This window comes from Corythoichthys intestinalis, chromosome 22, assembly GCF_030265065.1.
Source record: "Corythoichthys intestinalis isolate RoL2023-P3 chromosome 22, ASM3026506v1, whole genome shotgun sequence".
Classification (NCBI taxonomy): Eukaryota; Metazoa; Chordata; class Actinopteri; order Syngnathiformes; family Syngnathidae; genus Corythoichthys; species Corythoichthys intestinalis.
The window spans coordinates 27,871,342-27,888,993 of record NC_080416.1 but is presented as its reverse complement, the minus strand read 5'-3'; the positions used below and the strand labels follow the sequence as shown (position 1 = coordinate 27,888,993).

The 17,652-nt window shown below is 39.3% G+C and overlaps 1 protein-coding gene and 1 long non-coding RNA gene across 4 annotated transcripts in view; both read left to right on the top strand.

The window, feature by feature from the left end:
* LOC130910578 (cilia- and flagella-associated protein 69-like) overlaps nt 1-2,851 on the top strand; it is a 42,749-nt gene extending 39,898 nt beyond the window's left edge. For all 3 annotated transcript variants that reach the window (XM_057828004.1, XM_057828003.1, XM_057828002.1), the window contains one exon: nt 2,567-2,851. In XM_057828004.1, the coding sequence (XP_057683987.1) occupies nt 2,567-2,740 (174 nt within the window). In that variant the 3' untranslated portion in view covers nt 2,741-2,851. The remainder of the gene's footprint in view (nt 1-2,566) is intronic.
* A 222-nt stretch (nt 2,852-3,073) lies between these two features.
* On the top strand, nt 3,074-7,646 carry LOC130910970 (uncharacterized). Its single transcript, XR_009061944.1, has 3 exons — nt 3,074-3,205; nt 3,410-3,480; nt 6,948-7,646. It is a non-coding gene; the product is annotated as an uncharacterized LOC130910970 (long non-coding RNA).
* The last annotated feature ends 10,006 nt before the right edge of the window (nt 7,647-17,652 follow it).

The window sequence follows — 17,652 nt, the reverse complement described above, 5'->3', positions numbered from 1 at the left end:
TCATAAGCATTCATTAATGCTCATGATGGTGTCATGTCAAAATTAGGACAGTCTTATGGCACCACTGTCAAATAAGGTGTTACCGGTTACCATATTTTCCACACTAGAAGGCGCACCTAAAAACCTTCCATTTTCTCAAAAGGCGATAGTGTGCCTTATAATCCGATGTGCCTAATACATTATATGGCTCAATATTGGTTAATCATGGCATGCCATTCCCTCTAACTCAGCTTCATCTAGTGGATGCATAATGCAACCCCAACAACTACTACTACTGCGCCTTATAAAACAGTGCACTCTATATATGAAAACAGTTTTCAAATAGGCAATTCATTGAAGGTGCGCCTTATATTCCGATGCGCCTTATAGTAGGGAAAATACGTACATTTCCTGTGTGATTGTAATTTCAGATGAATGATTCATGGTTATTCCTTAGGCTTGTCAGTTATGTTTAAATTTAGACATACATCTAATTATTAGACTGGTTGTTATGCTCCCATTTATTTACAAACTCTTGCATTGCTCCATATTGAGGAACACGTGGAGGATGAGATTACGCACAAGTATTTTTCGCGCATTGCTATGAATGTCCTTAAAAACGAATGAAAAAACCCTGCTACAGTAGGGCAAATAAGTATTTAGTCAACCACCAATTGTGCAAGTTCTCCTACTTGAAAAGATTAGAGAGGTCTGTAATTGTCAACATGGGTAAACCTCAACCATGAGAGACAGAATGTGGGGGGAAAAAAACCTGAAAATCACATTGTTTGATTTTTAAAGAATTTATTTCCAAATTAGAGTGGAAAATAAGTATTTGGTCACCTACAAACAAGCAAGATTTCTGGCTGTCAAAGAGGTCTAACTTCTTCTAACGAGGTCTAACGAGGCTCCACTCGTTACCTGTGTTAATGGCACCTGTTTTAACTCATTATCGGTATAAAAGACACTTGTCCACAACCTCAATCACTCACACTCCAAACTCCACTATGGCCAAGACCAAAGAGCTGTCGTAGGACACCAGAGACAATATTGTAGACCTGCACCAGGCTGGGAAGACTGAATCTGCAATAGGTAAAACGGTTGGTGTAAAGAAATCAACTGTGGGAGCAATTATTAGAAAATGGAAGACATACAAGACCACTGATAATCTCCCTCGATCTGGGGCTCTGTGCAAGATCTCACCTCGTGGCGTCAAAATGATTACAAGAACGGTGAGCAAAAATCCCAGAACCACACGGGGGGACCTATTGAATGACCTACAGAAAGCTGGGACCACAGTAACAAAGGCTACTATCAGTAACACAATGCGCTGCCAGGGACTCAAATCCTGCACTGCCAGACGTGTCCCCCTGCTGAAGCCAGTACACGTCCAGGCCCGCCTGCGGTTCGCTAGAGAGCATTTGGATGATCCAGAAGAGGACTGGGAGAATGTGTTATGGTCAGATAAAACCAAATTAGAACTTTTTGGAAGAACCACAGGTTCTTGTGTTTGGAGGAGAAAGAATACTGAATTGCATCCGAAGAACACCATACCCACTGTGAAGCATGGGGGTGGAAACATCATGCTTTGGGGCTGTTTTTTCTGCAAAGGGACCAGGATGACTGATCTGTGTAAAGGAAAGAATGAATGGGGGCATGTATTGAGAGATTTTGAGTGAAAATCTTCCATCAGCAAGGGCATTGAAGATGCGACGTGGCTGGATCTTTCAGCATGACAATTATCCCAAACACACAGCCAGGGCAACAAAGAAAGTGGCTTCGTAAGAAGCATTTCAAGGTCCTGGAGTTGCCTAGCCAGTCTCCAGATCTCAATCTCATAAAAAATCTGTGGAGGGAGTTGAAAGTCCGTGTTGCCCAACGACATCCCCAAAATATCACTGCTCTAGAGGAGATCTGCATTGAGGAATGGGCCAAAATACCAGCAACAGTGTGTGAAAAGCTTGTGAAGAGTTACAGAAAACATTTGGCCTCCGTTATTGCCAGCAAAGGGTACAGAAAAAAGTATTGAGATGAAGTTTTGGTACTGATCAAATACTTATTTTCCACCATGATTTGCAAATAAATTATTTAAAAATCAAACAATGTGATTTTCTGTTTTTTTTCCCTCATTCTGTCTGTCATGGTTGAGGTTTACCCATGTTGACAATTACAGGCCTCTGTAATATTTTCAAGTGGGAGAACTTGCACAATTAGTGGTTGACTAAATACTTATTTGCCCCACTGTAGGTGTAGACATGGCCTTAAACACTACATTACATCATCTTACCTTTCTGTTTGACCTGCCACTCGCCAGCCACGCCCTCTTAAAACAAAATTAAAGTAACAAAAAAAGGAAGGAAGAAAGGAAAAGGGAGAAAAAGGACAACACTTTCATCAAAACACTAAATAGATTTTATTTAAATTCATTTTAGCAAGAAATATGAAGTCGGTTAGGGTTAGGGTTTTGGGCCGGTTTTGGCTGTGGGTTTGACACCTGTGATCTGACATTAACAATTCTTAAACAAGCGAAAAAAATAGTATTATTTGAATGCATATTTCCTCATGTGTTTGTAATTGTGTGTTGTAGGTTTACCTTGGGCAGCTGATGGTGAACGCGGGTAGCCAGGCCCGTGGCGGCGTAAAGCTGAAGGTGGTTCAAACTCCCGTGATGGCGGCGGCGCACCAGGAAGCTATGCTTGCCCCACGTGAGCCGGACTACTTCAACACGACTCCTGTGAAAGACGAATCAGAATCTCCATGAAACATACCAAAATAAATGAAAAAGTGTTATAAATTGCACTCCAATTGACTGTTTCTCAAGAGATTCCTATCAGCATTTACAAAACAGTGATGCATAATATAAAACATTAAATTATTATTATATAACCGAGACGAGCATCATGGAAGGGGACCTTTTGTAGCATCCTGATACAAGCTGTCCTTGTTCTCAATAAAAATATGCAAGCGCCTCAAAGTGCACCATTGTAACCTCGTTGACACTCACGTGGTGCCATTAGGGCACTTGTTGTGGTGATTTCAAGTGGAATGGGAATTGGGGGGAACTTACATAAGTCACTGCAGTGCATTAACACACATGTTCCCTCAAGCGTTCATCCGAGACAAGACAGGTCGCAGTATAAAAGCTTCCTGCAGGCTGGAGCCTATTTTTGCTGGCTGCTATTGAGGCTGTTTGGAGCTACTGCTGAGGTTCACAACTCTGTAGAAGGTAATCTTGTTATTTTTGTCACTCAAAAGACTATTTAAACAGGCACATGATCATAATGAGATGTTAAAAGTCAAGTTTTTTAATAGTGGAGGGGCATAAAAAAGTGCTTATTTGTGTTGCAGTAGAGTGAAATTTAAATGTGTAGTTCTTTTCGGTTAGTTCCTGTAGTCATTCTAATGTTCTTAAATGATTGGTCACTTGCAGATAGTTGCCTGGCAGCGGGAATGATCATCAGACTGGGAAGACTGACTCCAGGTTACTTTCGCCTCCTCCAGGTTGGTACATATTAGGGCTGCCACGATTAACACACTCATCGATTATCAAATTAGTGGACGAATATTTTGATAGTGGATTCATTGTTGACCTCAACATTGTCCACATCTTTTTTGAGCCGCTTAAGTCAATGGGTACTATTGATGGTGATAGACTTTCAAGTCGTTGGCAAGAATTGCCTGCTCCCACTCAAGGAGGATTGGACATGGACAGGGGCGGACTGGGGGGTGGAGTGGGCCGGGAGTTATTAAAAGCATAAGCAGAGTTTGACTTTTGGGGCGGGGGGGGCACAACATGATGACCCCGAAACGCAGTGTCAGCAATAAAATTAACTTAGGAGAATATTTCTAATAATAAGTTGACAATGAGCGTTTTTTTGTTTCCCATCATTCTTGAGGGGAATTCTAAATTAGGCTGCTTAAGCAATACTTTTCGCCAAGAGCGTCATTCATTGAATATGGTATGCCCGCTGGTGTCGTGCCAACGTAGTTACCCCAGTCAAAAATTGTATCCCCTGGGCGGAGCCATATAGAGGTAGAGATGTGTCTTTATTATTCAATCAAAAAAAGTTGCTTCAATCAAAATATATATTTTCAAATTTAAAAAAAAAAGTTTTTGAATGCAAAAATAAATTTGAAACAAAAAAAAATGCATGTGAAAGCTATTTTTCTTTGATTTTTATTATTATTATTATTATTTTTTTTTTTTTTTTGATTGATTTTTTTTTTTGACTAAAGCAACTTTTTTGATTGAAGTAATGTTGATTTGTGTTTGGGCCACATTTTGGCTGGGAGATTTTTGTCTTTATTGTTCAATCAAAAATAAGTTGCTTTAAAAAAAAAATCACTTTAATCAAAAGAAGAAAAATTTCAACCATGGAAAAAAGTTTTTGAATTTGAAAAAATATTTGAGATTGAAAAATTTGCATTTGAACACTTAATTTTTCATCGAAAAAGTTTTCTTTGACTGAAGCAATCCTTTTTGCGTTTGGGCCATATTATGGGTAGGACATTTGTGTCTAAATCATGTAATCCCAAAAAAAGTTGCTTCAATCAAAGTATTTTCAGTCAAAGAAAAAAATTTGAAAAATAAAATTGCCCTCCCCTATTTTTTTTTTTGAGTGAAAATTATATGCAAAGCAATTGACTGTCTAAGGTGCTAGTCACATGATCTGTTCGACCCGTTATAAAAAAAAGTTTTTTTGGTTCATTTTCATTCATTTTTGTTGCAGTTTTATTGCTTTACAATTTTTTATATATATATAGGAAAATCAGTTACATGCAATGACACTTTTTGGCCACCATGGGGGGGCCTGGCCCTCCCTTAAAATCAGCTTATGATTAAAAGACAGAGAGGTCCACTCCTTATATAAACTAGGGTTAGGGTTGGCCACAACTTGTTCAGAACTGTCGGTTAAGAGTTCCACAAAAATGAGAACTGTAACATGATCAAAGTATGCGTGTAGGAGTTTTAATTCAAATTTTCTAAATTTTGGTGCAGTAAAAATGCATACTTTTAGGTATGAGAGTAGTCAGAGTGATATAACACTAATATTCACCAACCTTGCCCAGAACTTATTCAAAATTGTGGATTTACAGAACTACAAAAATAAGAACTGTAACCAGCTCATAGTCTTCATGTAGGACTTTTTTCATTCAAATTTTCAAAATATTGGTTCAGTAAAAATGCAGTTTTCAGTATGGGAGTAGTCAGATAGGTCCACTTTAACATTCACCATCCTTGTCCAGAACCTATTCAGAATTGGGAATTTACAGTACCAAAAAATGAGATTTTAATTCATTTTTCTAAATATCGGTACAGAAAAAATACATAGTTTTGAGTATGGAAGTAGTTGGAGAGGTCTGATACTAATATTTACCAACCTTGGTTAGAACTTATTCAGAATTGTAAATTTACAGTACCACAAAAATGAGAACTGTAACCAGATTAACGTTCACATGCAGGACCTTTATTCATTTTTCCAAATAGGGTTAGGGTTACGTACGCACGTAACGCACATGTAGATGGAGCAGTTTTAAGATCAGGTGACTTTATTTTATTTTTAAATGATGACAATGGTGGCGTTATATATTTTAGAGTGTTAACTTAAGATTGTTTTTAAGAGTTTGGAACAAGTCGAGCACACGGAAGTCAAGTGCCTTTCTGCTCAATGCATTTACCGTAATTCTTGGATTACGAGGGTGCGCTAATTTTAGGGTCCGCTCATTTGACCACTGGCCCGCTGAGCGATTAGTCCGCCCCTGGACATCGATCGATGTCAATGGCAGTTAATGAGTTGATAATAAATATTGTGTTATCCAGCTTTTGTTTTTTTTTTAAATTTTTATTAATAATATCAAATAGAGTCAATGGAAATGCCATAAATCTGTTCCAATCCTCCCAAAATGAACAGCGGTTTATTTGTTGATTTGGGTTAATAAGTAACACTTTATTTGACAGCAGCGTCATAAGACTGCCATAACTGGGTCCCAGTTGAAGCCTGGGACCGTGTGCTTTGGTCAGATGAGACCAAGATTGAGCTTTTTGGCAACAAACACTCTAAGTGGGTCTGGTGTGCCACGAAAGATGCGCATGCTGAAAAGCACCTCATACCCACTGTGAAGTATGGGGGTGGGTCAGTGATGCTGTGGGGCTGTTTCGCTTCCAAATGCCCTGGGAACCTTGTTAGGGTGCATGGCATCATGAATGCTTTGAAATACCAGGACATTTTAAATCAAAATCTGTTGCCCTCTGCCCGAAAGCTGAAGATGGATCGTCACTGGGTCTTTCAGCAAGATAATGACCCTAAACATATGGTCAAATCTACACAGAAATGGTTCACCAGACACAAAATCAAGCTCCTCCCATGGCCATCTCAGTCCCCAGACCTTGTTTTGTTGGCAAAAGGGGGTTGTACAAAGTATTAACACCAGGGGTGCTAATAATTGTGACACCCATTATTTGATGTCAAATAAGTATTTCTTTATGCGGGATTTTTTTTCCCCCACTGAATAAATGCACTTGTATTGAAGGTTGGATTTTTCTCTTTTTTTCCATTAAGGTCCCATATTATTTGAATTTAAAAAAAAAAAAACTATTAGAAGCTAAAAAACACATTTTAACCAGGGGTGCCAATAATTATGGAGGGCACTGTACATGTAGTAAAAAATGTTTAAATATGAAGAATTAAATAGTTTTTGCCACAGTTTGCCTTCCATTTTGATATGAGGGTGCGTGCGCCTTCTGGTTAATAAGAAAAATAGCACTTTATAATATGCTTCACAAATACATGCAGTAAAAAATGTTTAAATATGAAGAATTGTTTTTGCCACAGTTTCCTTTCCATTTTGATGGTGCGCCTTCTGGTGTGCACGCCCACTAGCTTGTTGTTCTTCACAGAGGATAAATAATACATGCCTCTGAGTCTTGCCCATTTACCTGTTTTGCTTCTGTTCTGTCACTTATGCAGCGGCAGATGTCCGGAGAGGTCAGGATGCAGCCACCCAGCAGCTTCGTCAACCCGTTGGCCGCGACCTTGGCGGCAACCGGCTCCAGTGTGAGTCTCTACAGCGCCGCCAGGATGCGACTGGATCGGAATGCCCATTTCTGATTGATAGAGTTGAAGCACGGACCCTAGAAATGTGACGGAAAGTGTTTTTGAGGGTTGAGATTGTCGGAGATTGAAGGTGGAAGTTCACTATGAAGGTTTTTGTAATGTCAAAGGAATTTTAACAAGAATGTTTTTTTTGTTTTTTTTATATGGACTACAGCACATTCAGTGAACCGGTGTTTATTCCTTCAATAGATAAGATTACTACGTATTTTGAGAAAAATTCCACACGGTTTAAGCGCGTGGTTGATAATTAAAACATACTTTTTACAGTATTCCTTCATGCTTGTTCTCACTGTTGATTGTGCCAGTCAACAAATAAACATCCAAACATGATACTGCACTGGACAGCTGATGATCTTAAGAACTCACTTCATTCTCACCCTTTACAACAGGGATCTAAACTCAATTCATTAGGGGGCTACTGGCAATAAGAGGATCAAGGATTCACCCAAAAATAGACTATTGTTGTTCATTCACTTTGTCTAACTTGTTGATAAAAGCACAAAAAGCTATTATCTGCTTGAGCAATGTTCGTAAAAATAAAACTGTATGTAAAATTGCCACATCCAGAAATTTGTGAAAACCGTACTTTTTGGGGTTTTGGTCTGGGTTTTCAGAATAGAATAGAATAGAATAAAATAGAATTCAGTGGGGCAAATAAGTATTTAGTCAACCACTAATTGTGCAAGTTCTCCCACTTGAAAGTATTAGAGAGGCCTGTAATTGTCAACATGGTTAAATCTCAACCATGAGAGACAGAATGTGGAAGAAAAAAAACAGAAAATCACATTGTTTGATTTTTAAAGAATTTATTTGCAAATCATGGTGGAAAATTAGTATTTGGTCAATACCAAAAGTTCATCTCAATACTTTGTTATGTACCCTTTGTTGGCAATAACGGAGGCCAAACGTTTTCTGTAACTTCACAAGCTTTTCACACACTGTGGCTGGTATTTTGGCCCATTCCTCCATGCAGATCTCCTCTAGAGCAGTGATGTTTTGGGGCTGTCGTTGGGCAACACGGACTTTCAACTCCCTCCACAGATTTTCTATGGGGTTGAGATCTGGAGACTGGCTAGGCCACTCCAGGACCTTGAAATGCTTCTTACGAAGCCACTCCATTTTGACGCCACAGTATAAAATAAAATAATACGCATAAATTCATTTACAGAACAAATCCCAAGAATTGTATGTTGTTCATAGAAATTTCGTCATTTGAAAGAGTCGGAGATTTGTTGATGCACTGAAAAGCTGGACCAACAAATCACACCGCTGACATTAAAACAGAACAACAACAACAAAAAAACTTGGAAATTTGCGGCATCTGGGGAGCAAGCAGCCAGGATCAAACGGTATTTCAAAATGTCAAAAAGACAGTTGCATTTACTGTCTTTTGTCAAAAAGGAAGATGGTTCAAAACAAGTCAGAAAAGCATCAAACGGTGATGAAGGCAGCTGCAGCTATCATGCTAATGGAGGAGGCATGCTAACAGCAGGAGCCTAACGCCGCAGCAGCTAGCCAGGCTAACGGACAGCCAGCCGAGCCGGGGCAGGAGGCTGCCACCGTGGCAGCAGCTGGTCAGGTTCAGCGCCACCCAGAGTGGGGGCCAGCTACAGCGCCAGCAGTCAGCCAGGTGGACCACCAACAGCCGAAGCAATAGGCAAGTACCCTTATAGGAAATTCGGGATTGGGATGCACAATTTGTAAGGCGGTGGGAACTTTGAGGCCAGGGAAGAAAGGGGGGGATGAAACTCGCAAAAGAATGGGTTTGTGTCATTTATTGTAATCTCTGATTTTTATTTTTATTTTTTTTAATGTTTTAGAAGTGAGACTGTACGTTATTGGAAGTCCCAATTGTGGTTATGTGGGCAATTGTCCATTCTCTGCAGAGTATAGCCTAAATAATTGTAAATTGTTGTCATAACATTTATACCATGGATATTATCTGAAATTGAGGCTTGTAAGTCCCACAGCAGAGCAAGTGGGCATTGCGTGTTTTTTTCAGCACCATTTTCTGCGTATGTTCCGGGACCTGTGCCCGTCTCGTCATCCCTGCGCTGTCATATGTACTTTGTGTTCCGGCACCTTATGATTTACAAATTAAGCACTGCTGAACAGATTGGGTGAACGGGGGTCAGGGCTACATTTCTCAAGAATATGAACCTAATTAATTGATAGGTTAAATGATCGAAGCAAAATAAATCTGTATTGACTTACTGCATACTAACTTTCATGTGTATTGGTTTAGGTGATATACCGTTCGATTCAAACCTTCGTTTCAAAAATGACTTAAGAAACATTTTGAAAACTTCCACATTGAATGTCTGGATTTTATTAGCAAATTTAAATCGCAATATTTCAACATAACTTAAATCATATTAACAGACACAATAAATTCAAACTTGTTAATAATCGCTTAACTCTCCGCGCATGCAAAAAAAAAAAAATCTTAGGACTTCTCAACATTGTCTGTCTGAATAAATAAATTAAATATAACTGAACACTTCGTTTCTCGGGACTAACAAAAATAAATAAAAATGGAGTTTCCTTCTGGGCTACATTCACACCAAATTAATAGAATACAATTGAAAATTGACTGACTCACAGAATTGGGACCTCTCTCTCTCTAAGCAGTTTCTTGCTCACATTTTTCTGGTTCTATAGTTTCCAGCAGAGTTCAATTTTCACAGTTTAATTAACGTTAACAGTTGAAAACGCACACAGGAGGACACTTCTCCCTAAGCAGCTTTCTACTCGAGTTATGCTAACTCTGAAGCGGGTTGGACTTTCAGTAGCAAAATTAGTGGCGAGTTCCCTACCTCCACAACATGGATGTCTTTTTACATTACTTAAAGTGGCTGCTGCTGCTGCTGCTGGCCGAAAAAAATACTTCGAATATCCCTCCTTTTCGAAGGAGGCGGCATGACATTATTCTGTCATTGCTGTGTTTGTGTGTGTGTGTGAGTCCAAGTCATCAGCCAATATGACAAACAAAAACGAAAAAATGGACCGGCACATTCGGCAAATGAAAAGGGGGGAAATGTAAGTCTTTACATAGTGAAAATAATTTACTTAATAATGATAGGGTCAATTCTATCCTGACAACAAACAATGTGAAGACAATCTAAATTACCTGTTAAAATGAACTGCTTGGATAATGCGAATAAGGTTGCTTAAAAGTTGGTGGGGACAATTTGAGCGTCCTGAAAAGTTGGTAGTGTTATGTCCCGACCATCCCTATGCAAACTTGCGCCCTTGTGCAGTACCCAGATTATGCAGTACACAGATGTCTGAAAGCATATTACTTAGTGAGACGCATGTGTCAAAATGTACCCTGTTTTTATCTTGGCTGCCAACTTGTTTTTAATGGTTTTAGAATTGTGTGTGTTTTTTTTAAACTGATTTTATGTGTGTGTTTTAGTGGTTTTACTAGTATTTTTACATTGTATGATTTTAGTGATGTGTTTTAATTGTCGGCTGCTGAGAGTAATGATTGAGGGACCACATCCCCTGCACTTGATTGCCTTTGACTCTTTTTAAAGAGAGGCCAGATGGCCAAAGGAGAGGACACTGGACTGGCGAAGGAAGCAGCAAACAAGGCAGCTTCGAGAGTTTTTTTTATCTGTTATATTTTGTTACTTTTACAAATACATTTTTTTTAAGTTGAACCCTTTTAGCCTCCCTTTTGTGACAGTGGAAACAAATGTCAATGCGAAAAGAACCTCACACACCTCGGGCGTGTGACACATGTGATAATGTTGTGGCAGTAGCAGTGCAATGACGGTGACATGTCAGTGCAGACGAGTTGAATGTTGACAGCTCCTGATCACTTTCTCTGTTTATTTTGGCTGGTACGGCCCTGTAGCACCTGAGGGCAACAGATTAAAGAGGTGGAAGACTGGGTGTGTAGAGTCTTTTATGATGCTCCTCTCCACTTCCTAGGCACTGAGAGTTGTAGAGACAGAGAGAGAGAGTTGCCTGCAAGAGGGCACCAGATTGAAGAGGCGGAAGACGGGGTGTGTATAGTCTTTTATGATGCACCTTTCCCCTTCCTAGGCACCGAGAGTTGTAGATGGTGGACAAGGGACGAAGGGGCAGCCGATGGCCTTTTGTGCTGTCAAGATCACCCTCTGCAGTCTTCTCGTGTCTGCTTCTGTCACCCCAAGTTCAAGGTTTCAAACAAGTATTTCAAGACAAAAATTGTTACAGATTCAAGATAGGGTTTTAATCTCGCGATGATTGTTGAAATTTTAGTTTCAATTTTGATGTTTCCTATCTTGCCAATGTGAGTATTAGCGTGGTATTCGTTTGTTGCCAGCAGAGGGAGCACTCCACCAGTTGAGGAGACTCAAGGAGGTTACCTCAGTAAATTAATAATGGGCTGGACTGACTTAGCTGAAATGTTCTACATATAAAGATTTTACATTAATCAAGATATAGTGTTTGACATACTATCTTGACACAAATTACTATTAGGCAGGGCTTTGGTGCCAAATTGATAAAAGAAAAAAAAAAAAAAAAAAAAAAAAAGAACAGTGAACAAATGCTTCCTTTGAAATTCGAATTAAAATGTACGAATATTATTAAACACAATGAGTAAGCCACTGAGGACTACCAAGGGTTAACCCCATTTTGGTGATGGATTTCTATTCATTTCAATGAAGACAAATGCGTTGAGATTCTAATGTGCTCACGATACTCAACGTGTATCTCAAGGCAGCACTGTATTTATATGATGGATATGTTTTTTCACATGTAATTATGTTACATAATTAGTTTCTAGCCTGGAATGATGAATTGCTGCCACATCGATGTTCAATCCTGACACCCTCGTTTATTTCTGCCACTCTGATCGTTCCCATGACGCCCGAATTCCTCACAGACATCATTTTCGCCAAGCAGCGCAATCCTGACACTGGGGAGAGGAGACAGAAAAGGCTGATAGTCATTTCCATGGAAACAGCCCAGCAACAGGCTGGATGCTGGGAGCCAATGAGAGCCTCCTCTAGTCAATTCTCCTGTCCAATTGGTGAGATAGACTGGTGGATGGGTGGTGAGGTTTGGACCCATCAAGGTGAACGTTGAGTTGTGACCAGCCATTAACATGTCTCTACTAGTTGTTCAAATAAATTACATGGTATTCTTTATTTTTTACCATTTTAACCATTTTTTTTTGTCCCTCTACTCAACAACGACAACATCACAATGTTTTTTACATTTGATTATCCCGATAGCTGTTAGCATAGCAATGATTAGCATGGGCTATAATTCACAATTCCCAACCAGGAATATTCTGTATTTGAGACAATATTGTTTAATTTACTGCGTCACATCTGAAGGGAATACTATCTTTTCTCATATTTACTGTTTGACTGTTTTTATTACCGTATTGGCCTGAAGATAAGACAGTGTTTTTTGCATTGAAATAACACTAAAAAAGAGGGGGTCGGCTTATATTCGCGGTGTAGACGTTATACCCATTCACGACACTAGATGGCGCCAGATATCATTGAAGCGATGTTCTGTCTTGACAGATCTCAGCTACTAGTTTAACCAGTTTGCATTATTTTATTGCAATTTTTTTTCCTTATTCAGATTTGTTTCAAGACTACAGTTACAGTTAGACTTCACTTTGATGGTTAATGCAGTTATTGCAATTTTGTTGTTTTATCATAATAGATTGGTTTATTTACATTTCAAACATCAGAAGCCATTCATTTACGAATGTGATTGCACTTTAGTTTACATATTTAAATGTTCAGATATTACGATTTGAATGAGGCAAAATAACATGTTTGGCCAATACGGTACTCTGACAAACCCAATATAAAATAAGTAGCATTTATATCATAGTTTAAGAAAAACAATATTATGAGCAGTTGAACTTGAAATGATTAGATTTTGCAGTGCCAAGACAGGGGGCAGATAAGGGAAGGACAGACATAGGACGCCTGCTGACCACGGAAGCCCAACGCGAGCGTCATGCAGCTGACTGAGCAAAATTGACGCTGACAAGCAGATGATAGGCAAGACATCTACAAGCCTACGTCTGCACCACCAAATCCCGCAATCAGCTCTTCTGCACAGTCCAGAACAAATGGCGGGGCGTCTTGTCTTGCCACATGGAACATCTGATACAGAGGAACCCGCGAACCGAGAAGTGAACACTCAGCACTCACATGGCGCTGAGGATGTCAAAATCCTTAACTCTCGATGCCCTGACAACGGTAATGCCCGAATTCTCCTGTCCAATCCAGACACAGACAGTCATCCCAAACAGCGCCCAAACACACCCTTCTTCCGGACCACAGCCTGCCTCACCAGAGCCTTTAAAAGACTGAATGAACTGAACTAATCATTGCCATTTTTTCAGGAATATTTTGTTGAATTGTGATATGGGGACCCTGGATCCAGTTTGCCTCCTCGCCTGGGCCTTTCTGTGCTTTATGATTGCTGCCGACTACATTTTCAACTTGTGTTTTGATGCCTTTTTCCAGCTTTTAAAATGGAGTCAGCAGGGGTGAAAGTGCCTAGAATTTCATGCCGAAACTCCCCGACGTGTAGGTCACCACGGAGCCAGAATTTTTTTTTTTTTTTTTGGGGGGGGGGGGGTTGGGGACCTCTAAAACTACGGAAATGCAAAGAAAACTGTTTTAGAACAGTTATTTCTATAACACATACTGTACAAAAACTGATTTTCATTCAAAATTGTATTTTTTCAATGATTTGCAAAGTAAAAAAGTTAACAAAAGCAGCAATAACCCCAACCTCCATCTCCTAATTTTTATTTTCCCTCAATTCCTCACATACTAAATGACAATGAACATAGTATGTATAATAAAATTGAAGTTAATGTAAACATTTCCTTTTTTTTTTTTTAATAATAAAGATATAAGTAACATACATTCAGAACAATAAGTACAAATGACTCATTATGCAGAGTGAAATGGAATATATTTTGAAGATTGCTCAAACATTGACTTTTTTTTTAATCATAAGGAAATGAATAAGTAGCCTAACATAAATGAAAAAATTAGGGCTGTCAAAATTATCGCGTTAACGCGCGGTAATTAATTTTTTAAATTAATCACGTTAAAATATTTGACGCAATTAACGCACATGTCCCGCTCAGACAGTATTCTGCCTTTTGGTAAGTTTTACAGCAAGGTTTTTTGTGCTGTCTAACATCGAACTCTTGTGGTCGCTTTGCGACATGGTTTATTGCTTTCTTGCCAGTTCAATATGGCTGCACGACGTCTCGGGCTGACGCCTACGTTGTAATGTTGTGCTTATATGATCCTTGGACAAAATTTGTCCGTAAGTATGGTTGTTGTAAAGAATGTACATATTATGTTAGTAAGCGAAATGTTATATTTTTTATATGAGACGCTTTTTGTTTATGTTTAGTGAACCTGTATAGCGTGCTAAGCTAACGTTGTTGCTAATGCAATGCTTGTGTACTTTTTTTTTTGTAGTTTCACTACGGTCTAAAGAGGACAGTGGTTTGAGGCCATTTTATTAATAAATCAGATGAAAAAGGAAGAAGTCTGATTATTAAGGCGTCGTTCACTAGCTGTCTAGCTTTGGAAAAAGTAGACGCTTCGGAGTGAGGACAGCATAGACAGATTTAAATGACAGTAGAGTGAAATGCCCACTACAGTCCTTATGTACCGTATGTTGAATGTATATATCCATCTTGTGTCTTATCTTTCCATTCCAACAAATTATTTTACAGAATATATATATAATTTACAGAAAAATATGGCATATTTTATAGATGGTTTGAATTGCGATTAATTACGATTAATTAATTTTTCAGCTGTAATTAACTCGATTAAAAATTTTAATCGTTTGACAGCCCTAGAAAAAATATAAGTCCAAAGTGCACATTGACAGCTAAGTTGTTTTCAACCTCCCGATCAGTACAAATAAAACTACCGTATTTTTCGGACTATAAATCGTACCGGAGTATAAGTCGCACCAGCCATAAAATGCCCAACGAAGAGGAAAAAAAACGTATATAAGTCGCACCGGAGTATAAATCGCATTTTTGGGGGAAATTTACTGGATGAAATCCAACACATAGAACACATATTTCATCTTGAAAGGCAATTTAAAATAAAAATACTATTAGATAATAGTAGAAATACATATACCAGAAAACAACATGCTGAATAAGTGTACAATATGATAATGTAAAATGATGCATGAACAACAAAATGTGAACGTGGCCAGTATGTTAACGTAGCATAGCTATTCAGAGTTTTTCAGATAACTATAGCATAAAGAACATGCTAACAAGTTTACCAAACCACCAGTGTCACTCAGGGGTCGCGTTAACCGAATATTTTCCATCGTTGACCGGTTTTTTAAAACGGTGACGGAAAAAACTGAAGTCCATCCGTCATTTTGACAGGTTGCAATTCACACCCCAGACCACAGGGTGGTGAGTGAGCATATTAATTAGCTATTGTCTCTCTTGATGCATGACGTCGTTGGCCTTACTCGGAAAAATGTCAAAAACGGCGAAAAAGGCGAAAACCGAGCGGAGGGCAGAGCCAAAAGACATACAAAAAGACACTCAATACCTGCACAAGGTAGAGGATCACAAAACTAAGACGTCTGATGAACTAGAAGGCATATACCAAGCGACTCGAAAGCCGTACGTGTTAATGGCGACCAGCAAGTGAAATTATCTCGGCGTTCTTCTCCCGGATAGTTTGCGTTTATATACTGTAGCTCAGGGGTCCCCAACGACCGGGCGGTCCGTGGCGCATTTGGTACCGGGCCGCGCAGAAATAATAAATAATTTATTAACGACTGCATTCTGGCCAATTGACTTTGGCCTGTGCCGCTTAACACACCAATATCCCTGTCTACTCTAGATATACAACTACACGATAGGAGGTCGTCATAGAAATGCATTGATTGGGCTGTTAGCACTAAATCTCGTTATGTATATCTATGCGCGCTTGGACTCGATAATAAAGTATGACGTAGGTCGTCGCCAATCACATTTCTTCCCGGAAATAATTAGCCCCCACACTAGAATGACTGAATAACAGACGTCTTTGGACAGACTTTTTACGGGGAAAAGGGAACCTGACGAGCCAGAAGATGTGCCTACAACCTCAAAGAAAACAAAATTTATGCTACTTCCCAATCACTAAAGACCCAGGAACTGCGAAGGAGTGAATTCGTGACCCGTATGTGAATAAATCGAGTGATTGGAGCATGTCTGTGGAACAGGAATATCAGCTTGTAGAGATCGCAAATCACGGCGACTTAAACGTATATTTGAGACAACAATTCTACCGAAGTTCTGGATTAAAGTCATTTCGGAATATCCTGATATCGCTAGGTGCGCGCTGAAATCTGTGCTACAATTTCCAACATCGTGTATTTGTGATGCTAGCTTCTCTCAACTCTCCCATCTCGGGACCATCTCGTCTCAACGAAACAAACTCAGGCCTCCCACTGATTCAGCGGATGAGTTTTATTTTTTTCCCTGCACTTAACACGACGGGGCTAAAAACAAATGCTATTTTATATTTGCTGTATTTTTCTGTCGCACATTGCCGGTGTTCTGACAAAGTTGGCATGCGCGTAACGTTAAAAAGGACCGCGAATGCAGCGATTCCTAAGTACACACCACAAACTTTCTTTAAAGAAAGGAATATTAACTTACGTTTGCCATGTTAGGCGCACACAACAACTGCACGTAGCCCTCTCGCTTAACGACTTCGCCGTGTCGTTAAGCATTAATTTACGCCATTTCCGTGTTGCACATGTATGTTTGTGATGTAAATAGTTTTTTAGCACCATTGGATAACATTGAGAGTCCAACTGAATATAAAAGAGGGCTTTTTTCACCGCCACAAAAGCTTTGGGAGCAAAATTTTATAAGGGTGCAAAATTTGACAGGACACCGGTCCGTGAAAAAAGACCCAAATCACACCGGTCCGTGGTGCAAAAAAGGTTGGGATTAGCTGCAGGTGCGACGTCGTCACGCCCCCACAGCCGGCTCTGCAACAAAAACAAATTCTGACAAGCAGCAGAACGCGACACAAACAAGCAATCAGCCCTCGACAACTACTGAGCGAGCAAGCGACATTTTATTTCATTTTTTTTCATTTCATTTAAAAAATTTAAGTGACGGGTAAGAATAGATTATGACCGGATTTTTATGACCCTGTCAGTCAAAATGACAGACAACGAAAAAGTCTAGCGCAACCTCTGGTGTCACTCCATAACACCAAAATAACATGTAGAATGATATAATGTGTTAATTATTTCATACATAAGTCGCTCCAGAGTAAAAGTGCCCCCCCCCCCAGCCAAACTATGAAAAAAACTGTGACTTATAGTCCGAAAAATACGGTAAATATGGTAAACAAGCCTCCTGAACTCTTTCGTTGCTCTTAAAGATTTAATCCATTTTATGTTGCCTTGCCCTTTTTTTGTCGCAACAATTCAACAACCTTTTTTTTTTGCTGTTCCACATACATTTGAACCAATCAGAGCTAACTATCTCTGCTTATTACATGTCAGTATGTCAGCT